The sequence below is a fragment of the Pteropus vampyrus genome, unplaced genomic scaffold, assembly GCF_000151845.1.
Source record: "Pteropus vampyrus isolate Shadow unplaced genomic scaffold, Pvam_2.0 Scaffold152, whole genome shotgun sequence".
Classification (NCBI taxonomy): domain Eukaryota; kingdom Metazoa; phylum Chordata; class Mammalia; order Chiroptera; family Pteropodidae; genus Pteropus; species Pteropus vampyrus.
The window spans coordinates 3,171,818-3,191,239 of record NW_011888933.1 but is presented as its reverse complement, the minus strand read 5'-3'; the positions used below and the strand labels follow the sequence as shown (position 1 = coordinate 3,191,239).

The following is a 19,422-nucleotide window of genomic DNA, read 5'->3' as shown; positions in this document are numbered from 1 at the left end:
GTGGAATGAGCCCAACCTTAAGAGAGTCAAGTTCTGAAACTAGTTTGGCTACTATAATAAAGGCCAACGTAAGAGGGTATAAACAAGATAGAAGTAGGTTTCTCTTTCATGTACCAATCTGAGTGTAAGCAGTCCTGATTGGTACGGTGGCTCCATGGTGTCGAGGACCCAGGCTCTTGCCTTCTGTTGCTCTCCTTCCTCATCATGTGGCTTTCTCCTTGTGGTCTAAAATGGCCACTCCAGTGGCCAACAGGAAGGAGAGAAAGGAGGAAGGTTCCCTCTCTTCTTTGCAAGGGCACACATCACTTCCACTCACATTCCATTGGCCAGGCCTAGTCTGTGGCCACACCAGACTGCATGGGAGGCTGAGGAATGTGGTCTTCAGCAGGGCAGCCAGCTTAATGGCTGTTCATACGTGTCTGTTTTTCGCTTTCCAGGGGCGGACCAGCTGATCCTGTAGACTACCTGACGGCAGCACCTCGAGGACTCTACAAGGAGAGGGAGCTTCCATATTACCCAGGGGCTCATCCCGTGCATCTCCCCAAAGGGAGCTACCCCCGCCCCCCGGATCTGAGGGTCGCGGACCTCCGGTATCCCCAGTATTACCCACCCCCACCAACCCCCCAGCACAAAGGACCCTTTCGCCAAGATGTTCCGCCTTCGCCTCCTCAGCACCACAGAGTGCCAGCCTATCAGGAAATGGGCAGAGCAGGGCCCCGAGGGGGCAGCCCAGACCAGTACCCCTACCGAACCCAGGATCCCCGGCAGAAGAACCCCATGACCGCAGCTGTGTAGCTGAACACCACCGAGCCCAGCACAGCCCAGAAAGGAAGACATCCAACACCACCTTGGCCCTTCCTTCAGGCCTTCTTCCTGTTAAGAATTCTCCATGGTACAGATTAAGTTGTTTTCACTGAGGTTGTTAACACCTGACTGCTAATCAGAGGGAAAAGGAAGGGACAAGAGTTTGGAGGGGAAATATCAGAAGCAAGAGAAAGGATAGAGCCGTAAAAATAATACTGCCTGATATTTGAAATGCTTTTAGAATGGTTCGATTCAATGAGGGCGGCATTCGAGTGGGCAAACAACAAAGGAGAGGTACTACCTGGTGCCTCCCTGGCCGGGCGGCCTGCGTGAGCATGCCCGGTAGAGTTGGCAGCACTGGCGCAGGCTCTGCTCTGGGTCGTCATCCATTCAGAAGCCGACCTTTGGCCCCCTTATCAAAGTTGTTAAGTCTGAAGAGTGGCTGCAAATATGGGCATCTTAAGAGAGTAATTTTTTTTAATGAGGGGAAAAAAAAAAAAAACCCAGCAAACGTGACTTGTGATCTTGAACTATTTTATACCCAGAGGAAGACTGCATTTCTTTATTTGTAGAATTTCTCAGGTTCCTGGTACCATTCATTTGGTATTCGTGTTTCACGTTTCCTCATTTTTTTTATATAAAAGATGCAAATGCAGTATTAGTGTCCTGGGAGAATGTGAAAAGTTAGTTGGAGCTTCCAGAAGGATTATATTCCAAGGACCAAGGTGATCTGGGTCAGAGGCTGAAACTCTTGGGGTCCTTGCTTTTCTTCCTCCCACATCCCAGGCACAAAAGCATGGAGATATCTGGTTTCAGAGTCATCCTCAAATCTCCTGCCTGCCATTATTGTAACAGGGGCCTTTTTCTTAAGGCTCCCACTTGAGGGCTAAAGTGTACTTGAGAAAAAGAACCACGGATTATGTCACACAGGAAGCAATGCCCTGGAGGTGCCAATTCCAGACTCAGTGCCAAACAGTGCCATCTGCACCCGGGGATGGGGAGGGGCTGACTGCGACCTTTGGAGATTGATAGCCAGCAGGTAGTAGAGGGAGGTGACTGACAGATATATGTGTATATGTGTGTGGGTGTGAAAGTGTGTGATTACCAGTGTGGAGAATGGAAGATAAAAATGTCTTCTGGAAATTTTGATGAGTAAGGGAATAATAAAGGAAAAAAGAAAAAAAAACAGAAGGGAAAGGAGAAGAGGCATAAAAATAAGTCATTCTGTATCTGCTTTATTTCATTAACAAAAGTCAGGGCAAGACCAAGGCCAGGGTCTTCAATTGGAAAATGAAAGTCATGGCTTTGAAAAGCTGAAACCCCACCCTCCAAAACCCATCACCATTTCTTTTGAGCTTTGCAGCTATTTTCTACTTATTTCAACAGACCATCTAAAACTTACAACCTGACCCAGACAGAGAATGCAAACAAAAGACTGAGAAACAGTAAAACCTGGGAGCAGCAGTTTGTATTGTTCAGGGACTGTTGAAATACTTTAAGCCTTCCACATTTCTTCTTCATTCCCTCCCCAAAATAAAAATGTCTTGAGTTCAGTTTAGAGGTATTTTGGCTGAGATTAGAATAACCTCTGACTGATGGGATTTAATAAATTATAGTATTATTGAATATGTAGAGTACCCATCTAATCCAGTTTAGTCTTTTTTTTTTTTTTAATTTAAAATAGAGTTTTGTTACCAAGAATGATGCAACTGCTGGTTTTAGACTTAAATAGTGTTATTTACTGGACTTTAAGAGGTGTCGTTTTCTAAACTACAATTTACTTATGGCTCTCTTGAAAATAGACTTTCAAATAGTTTGTTGCCCTCTGTCATCTCTCTTAAGCCAGGCACCTTTACATTGTTTGCAATGTGTGCAAAGAAGTTGAGGATCTCAGGCCCTGGTCACCTAGAGATGGAGTGGAGGTGAGCTGCAGGGTATCGCCGCCAATGTGCCGAATGCTGCCTTCCCCTCAATCTAAATAGATATTTACGAAGAAAATGGCAAGGTGAGGGAAATGTAACTTGTTTTAAAGCATTAAAAATCTGCTCTCCAGTATGTTTCATTGTTTAACCAAATATCTGTGGACAAGCCGGAATGCTCCTTCTGGATTAAGGTCAAGACCACACAAGGGGTGACCAAGGGAGGTAGTATGAAGTGAGATATCCTCTGTGTATGGGAGAAGCAGCCCTTCTAGGAAGAATGTCCATATTTTCATCACTGTTGCCACCTTGAGAGCAGAATACCTCCTGCAGGCAGGCTCAGGGTAAGCTGCTCCAAGCATGGTTTTGTTTTGTATATACAGTCAATAAAACAGTTGCTAATCCTAACATGCAGGCGATGATGTGAAGGTATATTAAAGTGGACCACAAAAAGATTATAGCAGTTTTCTTGCTTGAAGTATATAATACATGCCCCATTTGACCCTGCCCAAAAGAAGCTAACATTATATGTATGACAGAGGACCTGTCAAGCCAAGCAACAATTAAGAACAACTTGAATGTAAGCTTTATAAATGCCTGTGCACCTACCCTCCACTTGTCACCACCCAGAGGTTACAGAGCTCTTTCCCAATAGTTAGGAGAACAGGTTGTTTAGAGCCTTTAGAAGACCAGGCTATAATCAGTAGGTGCGTAGTAGTAGGAAATAGTTCCCGATTTATTTATGGCCTTGGAAAAACTCAATCGGGTGTCTCATTGTAGCTCAGAATGCTAATAGTCCCCCAGGAATAGGTGGCACAGAGAGACAAACTCATCAACATATACCCACCTGGCTCCTGATCTGACCGCTGGGTCATTTAAGCCTTGAAGTGATGTTTTGGCCTCAAGTCACTAGATATTTTAAAGCGCTCCGCTTTCATCCCTTTTTGCAGGAATAGAGAGATGAAAGGGAGCAAACCACTGAAAACTTTTTGACGCTGGAGAATTTAGTCCTCTGCAAGGGAGAGAAACACAGTATCTCATTAACCTGTTGTATCACTGAGCTGTGGCAATATCACTCTTGATATAATAATTGTTTCCCCACACTATCAAACTAGTGGATGAAAGGCAAGCTCAAAGGTGAGCATTTACTTAAATCATGATTGAGTAACAAACCAAATTTGGGGAAGAAAATTACCGTGAAGTTCATTATTCATAGATTCTTAAGTCTATATGCATTGACCCCCATAGGTCAACACAGAGCAAAGATCTTATATTCAGGAGCATGGTGAGATCCCCCTGTCAACCTGTGGAGGAAACCGCACACATTGCCTGATAGGAGAGATTCGACATTTCACTGTCGCTTGTTTTTGCCATCAACTAAGTAAAATTAAAACATGATTCATTGTTCCTTCCAAAGATTCATGAACGTCAGAATTAAATCTATCTTCTGAAGGAAATCCACCTGATGGCTTTTGGAGTTGCCATGCTCAGAGGTGGTACACATAGAGATCAAGTCTATGAGTGTTTATTCTCCTAACCTGTAACCGCCACATTTATCATTATTATTATTAATTATCATTATTTTGGAGGAACATTTCAGGGGGATAGATCTGGAGAGTTTGATGTGGAGAGGAATGTGTGTCTGCAAAATTTCCATTGGCATTAAACTCTGAAATCCACAATGAATGGCCTTCAAACCAGTGCTAAACCGGTGGGTAGACACCTTGCTGCTTTCTGAGTCCGCGAGCAACAGAAAGCCAGGATTTGGCGCAAATAGGCAGGAGGGAGTTGGATTCAGAAACAGTCCACAGCAGGATTTCTCTGCACTCCCAGTTCACACTGGCTTTGGTGGAAATGATGTCATAATGAGACCGCACAAAGAGGATTCTCCGTAAGATATCCCTACAAAGTCGCCTTTCTGATAAAAAAAGAGAATCAAAGTTAGATATCTAAAATAAGCCTAGAACCTCCTATGCAGCTACAACTTCTCAGTGAAACTCCTTCTCCCTCCTGTCCTTAAATAGTAATGGAATCACGCACAGCCTGACTTTTAAAGATGGGCTTAACTACCAAACCTAGTGGAGAGTCAACTAACCCCATACTGTCTCCTGACTCAGCTTTTTCAGAGAGTGCATCTCTGCTGCCTGCAGTGCTGTTTACTACTGGAACTTAAAAAACAAAACCTGCTGTTTATACAGCCACTTTTTCTAGTGTTTTCCTGTGCTTATATGTACCAAGTCTGTTCATAAGTTCTGAAGATAAATTATGTGGATCATATTTTGGCATATGGGGGTGGAGAATGAATTCTTTACAGATCTTTTAGGGTGATTCCATTTGTACCACAGAAAACATTTTGAATGTTGTTATATATGAATATACAAATTTTTCTTGTTTTATTTTGCATTAAAATAAAGCTTTATTCAGTCAGTGAGACGTCAGAGTGTTGGTTTCCACCCATCCCCAGTTCGTTCCAGGGTTTGGTGAACAAATAGATTGGTTCGGTCCTGCTTGCCCTTGAACAGCAACATCACAGGACAGAGGACACAAGGAATGAGTATCTGCCACATGCTGGGCTCCCCGAGAAACAGATGCTGAGACCATGATGAACAAGCAGGATGTTTATTTGGGAGTGCACTTGGGCTCAATCCTACGAAAGGCAGGGGAGGGAAACAGGAAGGGGCGGAGGGAGAAGCTGAGCTGCAATGTGCTACCAACTAAGGCCTCAGCCAACTCCACAGGGAAATCTGGAGCTATGCTGGCCCTGCAGAGTTGTCTCAAGTTAGGAAAAGGGAGCCTGGCCTTTATGCCACTGTGTTGGTCAGTGGGTATGAGCTACTCCTGGAAGGAGGTAAGATCCAGGCCCAGGCCATTTTTTGGAGTGAGGCAATCCTAAACGAGGGCCAACAGCTGGAGGTCATTTTGGAAAGGTATTCACAGCAACTGTTTAAAATACATTTTTATTCCTGAAGTAGGATCTGGACAGCACATTACAGCATCCACAACAGCGTCCAACGCTGTTGACCCCTCTTTCATGCTAGAAACTCTCTTACCTTGTCTACGGTAACATGTTTCTGAGTTGGTTTTCTTTGAGACCATCCCTGTGTTTCCTAAATTCCTTTACTGGCTTATTCTCAGACCTCCCCACAGTCTCCCTTGCAAGTTCATCCACAGCCAAGGTTTCGGCTGACATTTCTGGATAGATGTGCTCACCATCGCCAACTCAGATCTGTCTCCTGAGCTTTCCGCTTTCCTACTGGACACTCCCACTCAGACTTTCCACAGCCCCTTTGAACTTAATACGCCCAAACTGAAAACATAAGCTTCTAAAGAAATCCACTTCTTATGACTCTGTCGTGGCCAATGGCACCACCACGTTCACAGTTACAAATCGGAAACCTGGATATTATCCTTGACTTCCATTTATAACTCTGCGCCTTCTCCCCAACCCATCCCCATCTGATGTGATGGAAGGCCAGCAATTCCATTCTGCAACTCTGTTCAGTATATCCATGGTTCCTGACATCCTACTGTACCTTGGCCCAGCATCATCATTTCTCATTTAGCCTCTTCAGTAACCTTCTATGTGATCTAACCGTGCTCCCTTCCAGCCCATCTCTACACTATACAGACTCACCACTTGCTTTGGTAAATAAGATTTTATTGGAACACATACACACCCATTCGCTTATATATTGTCTAGAATTCTTTCATGCTACAACGTCAACTTCTGCTCTGCACTGTCAGAGGAATTTTTCTGAAATGGAGATTGGAGCATATTACCATTCTGGAGGCAGCATAGTCTTGTCGGAAAAAACACTGGTTTTGAGAATGAGCAGACCTCGATCTAAAATGAGGTTCGACCACTAAATAGTTACATAACCTTGGGTAAAATATTTATCTCTCTAGGCCTGTTTCACCATTTGTGAAAGGGAATTATAATTTATATCTTATGGGATTATTTTGAGAATTTACTCACATCACAAGTATAGGAGTTCTGGAGCCAGCTTGAACCTGCTCCCAAGAGCCAGTCATCCACCTCTCTTCCCAACTCCATGTTCAGTGATATCATGTTGGTAGTATGAAATAGGTGATGTAGGAAGAATTTACAGCACAGAAATTGGCATACCCTGAAAATTGAGACTTTTTATTCCCTCTGGAGAGTCCAGTTGTTAAATGTTTACTAGCACCCCACTATATATAACATATGTTGTTGCCCAGTAGTGAAGGAAAATTAATCCTTGCCCTTGTAAATTTCCAGTCTCTCTCTCATTCACTCTCTGGCTCTTGATCTCACAAACACACACACCCAGACACACACACCACACACACACACACACACACACACACACACACCCCTTGAAACCTTTCCGGGTGTCCTTACTGACATCTTAAAGTCTAAAGTCCAAAGCCCTTCAAAATCAGTCCACTGTGCCTCTCCCCTCTCTTGTTTTATTACTCCTAGTTTTTTATATCTTGTGCTATTGTTAATTACAAATTACTTCTATTTATTTGAACAAGGCATGCTCTTAACAGCTCCATACCATGGCAACACAAGTAAGCACAGCTGCCCCTGCTCAAAATGCCTTTTATCCTATGGATCCTTGCTCATCCTTCAGGTTCCAGATTGACATCTTTCTCCGTGAAGACTTAAAGTCAGAAATTGGACATTGGCTCCCTCACATCCATCCCACCCTCCTGTAGCAGGACTTACTGCAGGCCAGAGGTGCTAAAGCTGAAGACCACATTTTCCAGATTGCTCATAGCTTGAGTTCCACACGAGGCCCAACTTCTACCAATCACACCAAACGCTCTAGAAGACAGAACTGAGGCCCAAGCATGCTTTTGCTGGCAAAACACAGTAGCAGAAGCACTTGGTTGTACTGCAGAAGCACCTAATCTAGCTCCCTGGGGGTCAAGAGGCTGTGTGAGGATCATTTGTTGTGTTAGCATGGATTACAGCTGAGGCAACGTGATTCTGCTGCCAACAGTTGGGCATTGGCTTTTTGAGGCCCTGACTTTCTGATCTTTGAAGGATAGCAACTCCAGTGGGCCAGTTATGTAATGTTCTTGTTCTGAAATTTATTTCTGGAAGCCTTGTCTAGAGCCTGCTCCTCCAGCCCTTCCAATAATTTTGCAAACACCTAACTCCCCACATTCAATCCCTTTCTGTTTGAACTAGCTAGAAGGGGCTCGATTATCTGCAACTAAACCCACCAAGACACCTTCCACAGGCCTCCTCCTGAGACAGGGTTGGTAATTCCATCCTGTATGTTACCAAGATACTTTCTGCAGACCCTCAATAAAACTTTTATTACCTCGATTATAGTGATTAGTTTCCATGTCTGTGTGGCCTTCTAAGGAGTATTGTATTTATAACACATTGCCAGGCTCTGACTCTGTGCTCAAGAAATATTTGTTGAATTCATTTGAATGAAGAAATGAGGTGTGAGGATTCTTTTTCTGAATTGCTGCACTGCTGACATTCCACCTCATAGCTCAAACCATAAATCTCAAAGTCCTGTTGTTAAAGATCGCCTGGTATTATTGTTGAGGTGAATGGCGTTAGCTCACGTGTGCAGGCCGGATTCCAATTTAAAACACGAAGGAGACTAGGAGATTGTAAATGCAATGGATAATGCATTATTTAGAGAGTAAAGAAAGACTTAAGTAAAGGGAAAATGTATTACTTACAACCCACTAAGATGGAAATACTTTTAGTGACAGATGATTACTATTATTATTGTATAATTCCTTGGATTTTAGGCAAGTGTTTTGCAATCACTCGCACTACTTGTTCCTTTCAACAACTGTGGGTGGGTGGCGAGTTGGATGGCTCTCTGACTTTCTGTAAGGAAACTGAGTCCTGTGTACAATGGTACTAAAATAAAGATTTAATGAACACCATTTAGGCATATCCAAAGAAACTAGAGATTACTTCATAAGTGTCTTGACAATCGAGATTTCTTTTTCAGTGGCTATGTTTATTCTCATGAATTATTGTTTATAAATGTTTCATGATCACAGTAATTTTTAATTCTCATGCAGTCATAGAACATTAGGTTTATACTTATTTTACAGCTGAAGAAACTGAGGCATGAAGAAGCCAACCAGGTAATCCAGAGCCACACATGAAAAAGCTGAACTTCCTTTATTAAGTATTTCTTAAGAACCTACTATGTTCTTGGCGAACTGTGCTAGCTTCTGAGTGGGCTTTCTGCAACGAGGGTGGGCACTTCGCTGGCTTGCATTAGAGAGTCTATCCTTAGTGTGTGCCCAGTGAGCATCACTCCATACCTTCCTAATCACTGGACCCTCAGAGGTCATTTGTCATGGTTAAAGATGGCTTGTGTCCTCTGGAAGAGGAAGAGAGATGCTTCAACTGTCAACATTTAACATTCAACTATTATCCTCTTGACTTAAAACTTTATTTGGCTGGTTGTTACTGACTCTCCCCACATAATCCCAAATACCTAAGTTTGCTGCATAATAATAAATGTGAAACACCATTAAAAAGTAGTCTGCCTGGACCATAACGGCCTTTGACTCTGTATGTCTTATGCCTAGTCAATCCAATAAGAAGTACAGAAATAAAATGAGATTCAACTGTAGCCCAGTGGATACTTAGACGCTGTTAAATATTACAAAGGATCCCAAATGTGGAAGAGCTTTGGATTCTTCCCTCAAAAACCTGAGAGATGAGTAGGAGAGAAAAACAAGTATACAAAGAACCAAAACTCAATGATGAATGTGGTGAGTGCTTTAGGGAGGTGGACAACGACAGTGAAGACTGACTTTTGACTTTGAGTATAGGCAGGATCAGAATAGTTCTAATGGAAGATATGGCATCTGAAAAAGCCTTAAAGAATGGTAAGAATGTAAACAGGCTAAGCATAGAAGGGTATTGGCTTTCTAGATAAAGAACAGAACACATGTATCTGAACAGAAAACCTTCAAATACATACGATCTGGTGGCCAGGGGTAAGACAGGTTGTCCGATGGGAGAGGGAGAGTTGTAGTTTAATAATAATAATAATAGCTAATATTATTCAGTGTTTAGCAAGTGCCAGATACTGGTCTGAATGTTTTTCATAATTTATCCCATTTAATTCTCAAACTCTATGAGAAAAAAGAGCCTTAAATGAATTAAGGACCTTGCCCTTAGAATTTCGGATCCATCAAAAATAAGTTACTTAGGGACTCCAGGGACTTAGGTTCTTGGGAGAATCACTCACACAAATGGGTGTTTAAATAAATAAAGGTGGCCCAAATGAAAGCACTATGTGAGTTGAAGTAGAAAAATTCATCAAATCATCAGACCTTACTAGAGAGGGGAGGACTAATATTTATTGTGTAGGAGCAACACTGGTTGCTTTCCCTACATTTATCTCATTTTCTCTTCACATCGATTAAGGCAAACATTATCCCCATCTTACAGATGAAAACACTGAGGCTTTATGAGCATAAGAACCAGCGATGCCTAGTAAAGTGGCAGCTCTGATCTTAAATCCAGCTCTGAGACCCACAATGCTCTTTGCTACACCAACAAATAGTAGAGATTAAAAGCAAATCTCGGTGCAATTTCTTTTAATTCTTCATAGCTTACACTGTTACTATTTAGAATGAGGGCAACACTGAAGAAAATTTAGAATGTGTAAATGCAGATTTTGACATTTGAGACCCAAGAAACAGGCAGCCTTGTGTTAGTTCCACTATACATTAAATTATAATCTATGTAGACAGCAGTTTTGAAAGGTATCCAGGCAAATAAGTTGTCCTTCTGGCTGAAGTCCGACAGGTAGATGAAACTTTGATGACTTAATTCCCCCAACTATTAAAGGTAGAAGCAGACCAGGACCCTAAGCTGGGAAGAGGCTGCCAGAAAATTTATTAAGAGCTATAAAGTGCAGCGCCATAATTTCAACAGGTTATCTTGCTTCTCTGGCTAATTGTTTTCCAAGGTTTCTGGGCTCAGAACCATTCACCATTCTTATCACCAGGGAAATGTGCATGCTCCTTTGGATATTTTCCAGCATGCAGCCACCTCTGTCCTTCAGTCACAGCTGTATTTGTGCTCAGAAAGCTGTCGATTAGATTTAAGAGCCTCCCCAGTTCCACAACACACTGTCTCGCTGATCTTCACAAAGAATGGTAGTGTCGCCCTTTGATTTATGGAGAGTGCAGCTTAAACCCAGGCCCATGCTTTATTAAAGCAGCTTTTAGTCATATTATACCTCCCCAGTTCCGAGCTCCCAATAGCTCCCCCACCCAGGAGTCAAAAATCCCTTTGACAAGCAGCATTCAGGTGACTGAAAAGCAGGCCCTCTGCCTTCTGTCCTCTCACCATTCGGCCTCCTGACCCCCCAGGTGAGATAGCGGACAGGGAAGGGGGTGATGGAGACAGAGGCAGAGCCCTGTTCTCCAGGTGGCCTTTCAATATCAGATTTTCTCCTGACCCTCTCCTGACCTTTGCAGTGTGACAGTGTTTGGCCTGGGGCTATGCCTCTTCACAGTGATTTTTTTTTTTTTCCATCTAGGCTTTAAAGGGGAAGCCTCATAGAGGTGCGCCACACTGCTTTGGGACCCACCTTCAAAGGCTCCTTTAGTCTGGGCCGTGTTCTGCAAAATGAAGCGAAAGGACGCAGGCCCCTAGTGCAGAACACAGTGAGTAATGAGCATATAAGGATTTGCAGGTGGACTGACTCTCTTAGAAGTAGGTGTCAGGTGCGCGAAACCCGGCTCTGTCCCAGAACATGGAACTTGGCCTCTATTGATGTGTCATCCTTCTTCCCCAACACAAAAACCAGACCTGTGCCATGTAAGCCTGGGAGTAGGGAAACTTGAGCACTCTACAAGTGCGAGCACGCTCTGCTGAGAAGCAATGAGGTCCTTCCCAGGGAACTGACATTAGGAGACCTCAGTCCTTTCCCAGTGGTGTCCCCAGCTCCCTCGGGAGCTTTCACTACGATTTTACTGCTCTCTGCCACTCAGATCTTACACCATCATCCTGCCCCAGCAAACACATTGGAGTGGAGTCGATAAACGGAGTCACACTGGGCCAAGATTGGGGGGTGATAACTGGCAGATACACCCTCCTCCTCCCTCCAGTTCTCCAGGGAGGATAAGCCGTCCAAGAGTCAGGCACTGTGGTGGATGTGTTACACGTGGCTCTTGCATTGACAAGCTGGGTGACCCAGCTAGTTGCTGAGCACCTCTTTGCCTCAGCTACCTATCTCCAAAGTGGTAATGATCATGCTGACCTCATAGGGTGGTGTGAAGATTACATGAAACGATGCACATGGGCATTTATTATATCAGCGATGGTAGTGCAATATTATTGACCATTATGTGCCTCGCTTTTCACAAAGACTTTGACTAGAGATGGTACTCAGATAGCACACAATCACCATGAGAAAGCGTTTTCTTTCTAATTCTCTACTTTCTGTGATGGACTCGGTCAGGTGCTCATATGTCTTCAACACCCCTCTACAACTTGCTCATGTCCTTTATTAACAGAGAGCAGACCTCAGACTTCTGCAGGCCCTAGTTTGAATTTAATAACTTAGTTTCACTTTCACTGTATTAATTGTATGTTTGTCTTCTATTTAGCACAAAATCATCCTGGCTGTATTCACTTATGGTAGTAAAGTATGTTTTCATTAAAAATAGTTATTTGGGTAAATATCAAGTAAATAATGGTACAAATAATTACAGTAACAACTGCAGCATGGTTAAAAACATGAAGTTTAGAAGCACTGTGCTATGCCCGTGAGGAGATGCCCCAGGGCCCGCTGAGGCTGCCAGAAGGTAGGGCAACTTCTGGAGGATGCAAGCTGCTTGGAGGAACCCTAGGACTCCAGGGTAAGCTACAGAGGAATGAAAGGAGACCAGAATGATCTGAGATAGAGATTGTGCTGACCAGGTTGGTTTCCCGAAGGGGATTTTGCCTGGCCCCAGCCCCTTTGCTCCTAGCTGGGGTCCTACCACCTGCTCACAGGTCCTTTTCCTTCTCTCACCCTCCAGCAGTGGTGACTGCAGGGGCATTTGTCTGATTCTCCCACTAGAGATAGACAAACCAGACTGCATCCACTTATGAAAAGCATCAAATAGAAGCTTTTCTTTTCCCCAAACTTTGGAATTACATCATCATTAAAGGAAGCCTCAATCTCTGCCTCTGTGGTCACATGGCATCCCACCTCTGTGTCTTAGTGTCTTAATTTCCCTATTCTTATAAGGATGCCAAGCACTGAATAAGGGCCCACCCTAATCCATTATAACCTCACTTTAATTTGATTATATCTGCAAAGATCCTATTTCCAAATAAGGTCTCATTCACAGGTAGCAGGATTTAGGACTAGAGCATATTTTGGTGGGAGGTACCATTCAGCCTACAACATTATCCAACATCCAGAGGCTCTGTCCTAACTCTATACCAGCCTCCCATCAAAACCTTTGCCCAGTGTGCAGCTAGGACTCATGCACACTCAAGTACCGATGACCGACTGTGCAGACCCTGCAAGTGTCTTCCTATGTTCCATTTTTTTCTTTACTAAAAAGGTCACCATTTTCTTGGGGCTGGGAAAAGTCAGCAAGAGGTGGGTACAAGGTATGTCCGCCCATCCAGATTACTCATTATTAAAAAAACAAAAACAAAAAAACACATACACAAACCTTGCTTTCCCAACTCTCCTTGAACATAAGGAAGGTCATAGGTCACTGTTCCACCAAGGAGAAGTGAGCAGAAGTGGCTGGGGATTTCTGGGAAGCGTTTGATTTCCTGATATAAATAGCATACCTGCCTCCTTCCTCCTTACTTGTTTATCCCTTCTCTATCCTACCTGGGACCTAGATGTGATAGCTAGAAGCCCATCAGCCCCCTTGTAACCATGAAACGGTAAACATGAAGATATGTGAAGAATAGTGACATAGAAATAACATTTAAAGTAGCCAACAGTTATTGAGCATTTAATATGCACCAGGCACGGTTCTGGGTGCATTAAATGTATTATAACTCACTCCATCAGCCCCATTGGCTGAGTATATAATTATCTCTATTTGCTAAAGTTGAAACCTATAAAAGTCCACAGAATAGGCTACGGGGTCCATGCTATTAACTACTATAGTCCTCTCCTTCTCAGAAAAGATAGAAAGAGTCTGGGGGCCCTGATGGCATCACTGAGCTGCTATATAGCTCCTTTTTATTTTAAAACAGTAAACCAGCATTGGTCAGGGTTTATGTTACTTGCAGCTCATTGCATTCTTGGCTAATACTGATATTATCTCATAGAGTCATCGAAAAGATCAAATAAGAAAATACACGTCTGTGGATAGAGAAAAACAATGACAGTCAGTTAATGTTGTCTAAAACACAATTCTCAATAAAGTTTCTCAATAAATAATTCATTTTAATGTTTAAATATTCAAAGAGGTAAAATAATCGAATCAATAATGTGATTAGTAAAAGAATGGCCTCCTAAAGACATCCTCATTTTAATCCGAAGAATCTGTGGCTATGTTATTTGGCAAAAGACTTTGCAGATGTGATTAAGGTTAAGTCCTTTCAGATAGGGAGAATAGTTTGGATTATCCAGGTGGGCCCAACACAATCACATGAGACCTTAAAGCATAGAACCATTCTCCATTGAGGTGAGGGATTCAATGGTAGAAGGCCAGAGAGTGGGAAGCGTGAGAAGGATTCGATGCTATGTTGCTGCTCTGAGGTGTAAGTCTACATGCAAGGACCAGATAGAGGCCTCTAGGAGTGGGCAGCCAGAGAGGAAACAGGTCTCAGTCCTATGCCAGCATGGAACTGAATTCTGCCAATACCTGAACGAGCAAGAAAATGAATTCTCCCCTAGAGCTTACAGCAAGGAAACAGCCTGACAGCACCCAGATCTTAGCCCGGTAAGACTCATGCTGGACTTTTGATCCATAGGACAGTAAGATAAATTTGTGTTAAGCCATTAAGTTTATGATAATTTGTTATAGCAGTAATAGAAAACACACACACACACACACACACACATACACACACACACACACACACACACACACACACACACACACACACACACACAATGGAATTTCAGGCATTAGCCAGAGGGTTAGCATAGGGGCCTTAAGAAACCAAGGAACGACTTATCCAAGTCAGTGAGAATCCTACCACAGCATGGAATTACGAAGATCTGGGGTATGAAGTCTTCTTGCCCGATGGTGTGACTCACTGTGTTTTAATGCGGCATGTAGGGCTACCCTGATATACAACTCAGGGACACCACCCCACAGCCCCAGTGGTGCCATTCATGCAGAATATAGTGTGAAAAGTGCCTCCCACGGTCGTGCAGTGCAATGGTCCTGCTGGTGAGAGGGGTTGTGCATTTGCAGTGAGAATAGGGGCTGGAGCTTGATGGGCCAGGGATAAATGGGGCAATGTCTGTGTAAAATGTCGTACAGCCTGCCTCTCTGCCAAGCACCTGCTTGCGGTCCGACGATGTTGGTATTTGATAATGAGTGCAAAATGCCACCTTATAATGTCAAAAACTCCATTTAAAAAGAGAACAGAGAAGAACGCTTGGGGATTTCTTTCTCTCTGCTGAGCCTCTATAGTCAGGTGAGCTGGGTCACTGCGGGCCTGTGTGGCCCAGTCGCTCTCTGTCATGGCTAACGAGGAGCATACCTTGTCAGGAAGCCAGTCAGACTGAAACCTGAAAGTTAGTTTGAGATCAGAGTTGACACTCAAGTGACAAGGGTCTGTACTTTCAATAAAAATCAGTGAGTGAACTATTTAAGATCTTGAGAAACACCTGCCCATCTTCACCTTCTTCCTGAGGAAGGTGCATCCTCCTCATCAGTGATTTGGAAACACATTCACGTCCAGTCCCCGCGGGGATACAGATTACAGGGCTGGCTTGTCAGAGTAACATCTGCTGACAAGAAACCAGCTATGTAAAGATGTGAGAAATGGAAATGCTGCACCAATTTTCTGGAACAAAATCTGCCTCTAAAAAGGTGTAACTTCATGCAAAATATGTTTCGTCATTTGAATAACAAAATAAGATATGCAAAAAAAAATAAGATTGCTCAAAGAGAGTCTGCATTCAGGTTACGGTGAGTACAAGCAATATGATGAATATTTCTCATGCTATATTTAAAATGTTTTGTGATAAAATAATGTGTTTTAGAAAGGGAGCTGAGATAATTCCAGAGGTTTGCTTTAGCAAAATCTCTATCAAATACGGTTCCAGGCAGGTTTCTCTGTTTCTTATGGATTCCTGGAGGTAATGGTGAAAGCTGCCATTAAAATTCATTAGGTGAAAAGTAAACTTATATTACAATTAATGACATTCTCCTCTAAATTGTTAGCCCTATTAGTCAGAAACCTCTTTCTGCCAAACTCTATCCGCAGTCACTTCTCTGTAAACAGTTCTCTTGCATTTTAATCTAAGGGCTGCTCCTTCAATGTTAAATTTCCTTCATCTACGACATATCACACAGGGCATTCCATGAACTATCCCGAAATGCTTCTTCACTTTTAGAAACAATGCTGACTGAGGTTGTAAGGAAATTCTTCTAGTCCAGACATCAAGGCTGGGAAAATTACTTAAGGATGACGGAAAAAGATTTTACGTGCCCAGGTACTAAAGCCTGAAACAGCAATTCAATCGGCTGAAAAATATCCCTGTGAGCTTCCCCACTGAAAAGCCATCTGCCAGGCCTCACTGAGTCCAGAGGGATCCAGGAGCAGCAGCCATGGAGGCGAAGCACTACGCCTGCCTGCTTGACCCTCAGATACTTTTCCTCTGCTGTCCGACCCCTCCCAGCCACGTCTCCCAAGAATTAGATCGGGAGGAGAACACAAAGTGGCCAGACCTCAACTCACTGACTCAGTGACCCCCTTGTTTATAGACTGATTGTTTGTGTCTCCCAACCCAAAATTCGTATCTCGGATCCCCAACACCCAATGTGATAGCATCTGGAGGTGAGGCCTTTGGGAGTTATTAGGTTTAGACGAGGTCATGAAGGTAGGACACTCATGATGGGATTAGTGTCCTTATAAGAAAGGGAGGATGGACCAGAGCCTTTTGCTCTCATGTGCTCTCCCTGCCATGTGAGGACATAATGAGAAGCAGCCATCTGCAAGCCCGGAAAAGGGACCTCATCAGGAACCTAATCTGCCACTACCTTAACCTTGGAGTTCCCAGCCTCCAGAACTGTGAGAATAAATGTCTGTTGTTTAAGCCACCAGTCTATAGTATTCTCTCATGGAAGCTCAAGCTGACCAAGACACCCCCTCACCCACAAAATGTGGCATGATCATTTTTTCTTTGTGAACTCCCCCATCTATGGTAAGTTCTTTTGAACATTTGTGCTATGACAATCTGCAGAGTGATTGTCAAATCTGCAGAGTGCAGTTTGGCAAGAAAAAAAAATTCCATGGGTCAAAATTTTTCTCCAAAGCACACAGCTGGCTCGTAAGAGGCACCATCCAGCTTGGAGAGCTCTACACTAACCTGCTTTTCCCATGGAAAAGCCAATTTCAAGCTGTCCTAAGAGAAGCAGGTGACACCGAATTTCTTGTGTGTTCCCCAGACCTGGCTGCACCAAGAGCTGTGGGCACAGAAATGGAGCACAAGCCTCCTTTTATCTTCTCCCACCTGCCTCCTGGCTTCTCCCCTGGCCAAAGTGGCTGGAGGGAATCACCTTAGCAGGCACCGGTGGATGAGAAAAAGCTGCGTTTCTCAGTCAGAGAGGCCTGGGTTGGAATCCCTATTCCACTATCAATTAATTGTATGACCTTGAGTGGATTATCTAAACTCTGAGACACACTGTCTTCATCTACGAGGTGGTCAGAATTCCTGCCTCATAGGATGTTTAAGAAGATGAGTAAGATGAGTAAGATACCTGCATAAACAGACCCAGAACAGTGCCCAGCCAGGTTCCTTCTCACTGTCCCTCCCTCCTGGCTTCTCTCAAGAGGTTTAGCAACTCCCAGAGGTGCTGTGTCATCTCTGTCTGCATCACCAACCCTCACTCTTTCCCAGGCTGTATCTGCATGGGTCAGAGTTTAAGGCTATTTTGCAGAAGGTCGTGGTGACAGAGCTAAAAAGCCTAGGTAGCCAGCCTCCCCTGAGGAAGAACCCAATATGCATGGTAGGGCTTTCATAGGAGACCTACTAGCCTCTGTTGATCTGAGGTTTAGTTCTGGAGAAAGTGGCATGAATCTATACTAAAAGGAACGAGAGTTGGCTAAACCAACCGACAACAACAACAAAAAAATCATAAGTTCATTTTTTTTCCCTGTCTTCAGAAAATCAAGTTGAATGTGGGCAAATCATTTCTGCAAATTAGAGCTTAAAGGTAGTACTTTGCTTTTCCTCACTAAGGCTCTCGAGGAGAAGTTTGGACCCTTGGTACCAACTTCATACTGGAAATGAACCTGACATAATCTATTCATAACCCAGCTCTGAATCTCTTCCCCTCAGAACTTTTGACAATAAAAAAACAATAATAATAAAACCAGGGAGGGAAGGGTGAAGCAATTCAACTTATTTCATTATCTTGGATTTTACACTTCTTGTTTGCTAGCTTGATAAGGGATGCTATAATCTTTTATGAGATCAACATCCTTTTTATTGTACGAGATGGTAGGGGAATTGCCCCCAAATTAATAAAAACCATATGCTGAATTTTGATTAGAGATCACTTTGGAATAATGATTGATCTGGCTTGGGAATGAGAGTAAGCTTCCTTCTCTGCTTCTCTTTTTTAATCATATGCCTTTCAGAGTCCCTCTGGCCTCCTTTCCTCCTCCACCCTTGCCTTTATCTGCAAAACCAGAGTAATGAAAAGGTCTTATGAATCTCTGATGTATATATTTGTTACCAAAAGTTGCATTGTAATCTGAGCCATCTGTCCATTCAATGCCCTTTCTATTGCACTGGGATAGTAATAACAGCATTTCGTGGCTGCGTCTGAATCTGTTGGGACAACTGATGGATGTGATGAGATTGGTCCTCTAAGCATGTGATACGTGGCACTGGCAGGGACCCATTCCCTGAACCTCTAGGGAAAGTGAGGAAAATTCTCCTGCATGAAGAACAAACTTCCCTGGTTAACATAACCTATTCTCTAAGAAATGGAAAGTCTCCCAGCTTACTAGCCTCAACCCCTGTAGGCAGCTGTTCTCAACATTTGACAATGCTTCTTTTCAACAGAATGAATAATTGAAATCTACCAATAGCCAGATGGTCCATCTTTGAAAATTCTTTCTTTTACCCCCTATTCTAGGATTGTTTCAACTATAGAACATAAAATAAAATACCTAGCAAACTTGTTAAACTGATAGATCCTAGGCCTGTCTAAAGAAGTTTTACTAGGTTTGAGATTATAACCTGGAATCTGCATTTTTAACATGAACATAATGCAATTCTGATATAGATGGTCTACAGACCACCCTTGAAAAAACAGTACCCTTACTGGGACCTTCAAAATATCTTAGTCTACAGTCATGCTACCCTGAACAAGTCCGATCCCATCTGATCTTGGAAGCTAAGCAGGGTCGGCCCTGGTTAGTACTTGGATGGGAGACCACCTAGGAAGACCAGGTGCTGTAGGTGTAAAAAATAAAAAAAATAAGGGATTGTAAACTGACAAGGTCCTTGCAATCTGTGAAGTCAACCAAGGATTGCCACGCCTAAAATAA

General features: G+C 43.2%; 1 protein-coding gene and 1 pseudogene across 1 annotated transcript in view; both read left to right on the top strand.

Annotated features, from left to right (window-relative positions):
• The window catches only part of PARD3B (par-3 family cell polarity regulator beta), a 948,153-nt gene extending 943,500 nt beyond the window's left edge, over positions 1-4,653 (top strand). Inside the window, exon 23 of the mRNA XM_011369686.2 lies at positions 438-4,653. Within this exon, the coding sequence (XP_011367988.1) occupies positions 438-795 (358 nt within the window). The 3' untranslated portion in view covers positions 796-4,653. The remainder of the gene's footprint in view (positions 1-437) is intronic.
• Positions 4,654-19,217: 14,564 nt separating this feature from the next.
• LOC111745340 lies at positions 19,218-19,336 on the top strand (annotated as a pseudogene).
• The last annotated feature ends 86 nt before the right edge of the window (positions 19,337-19,422 follow it).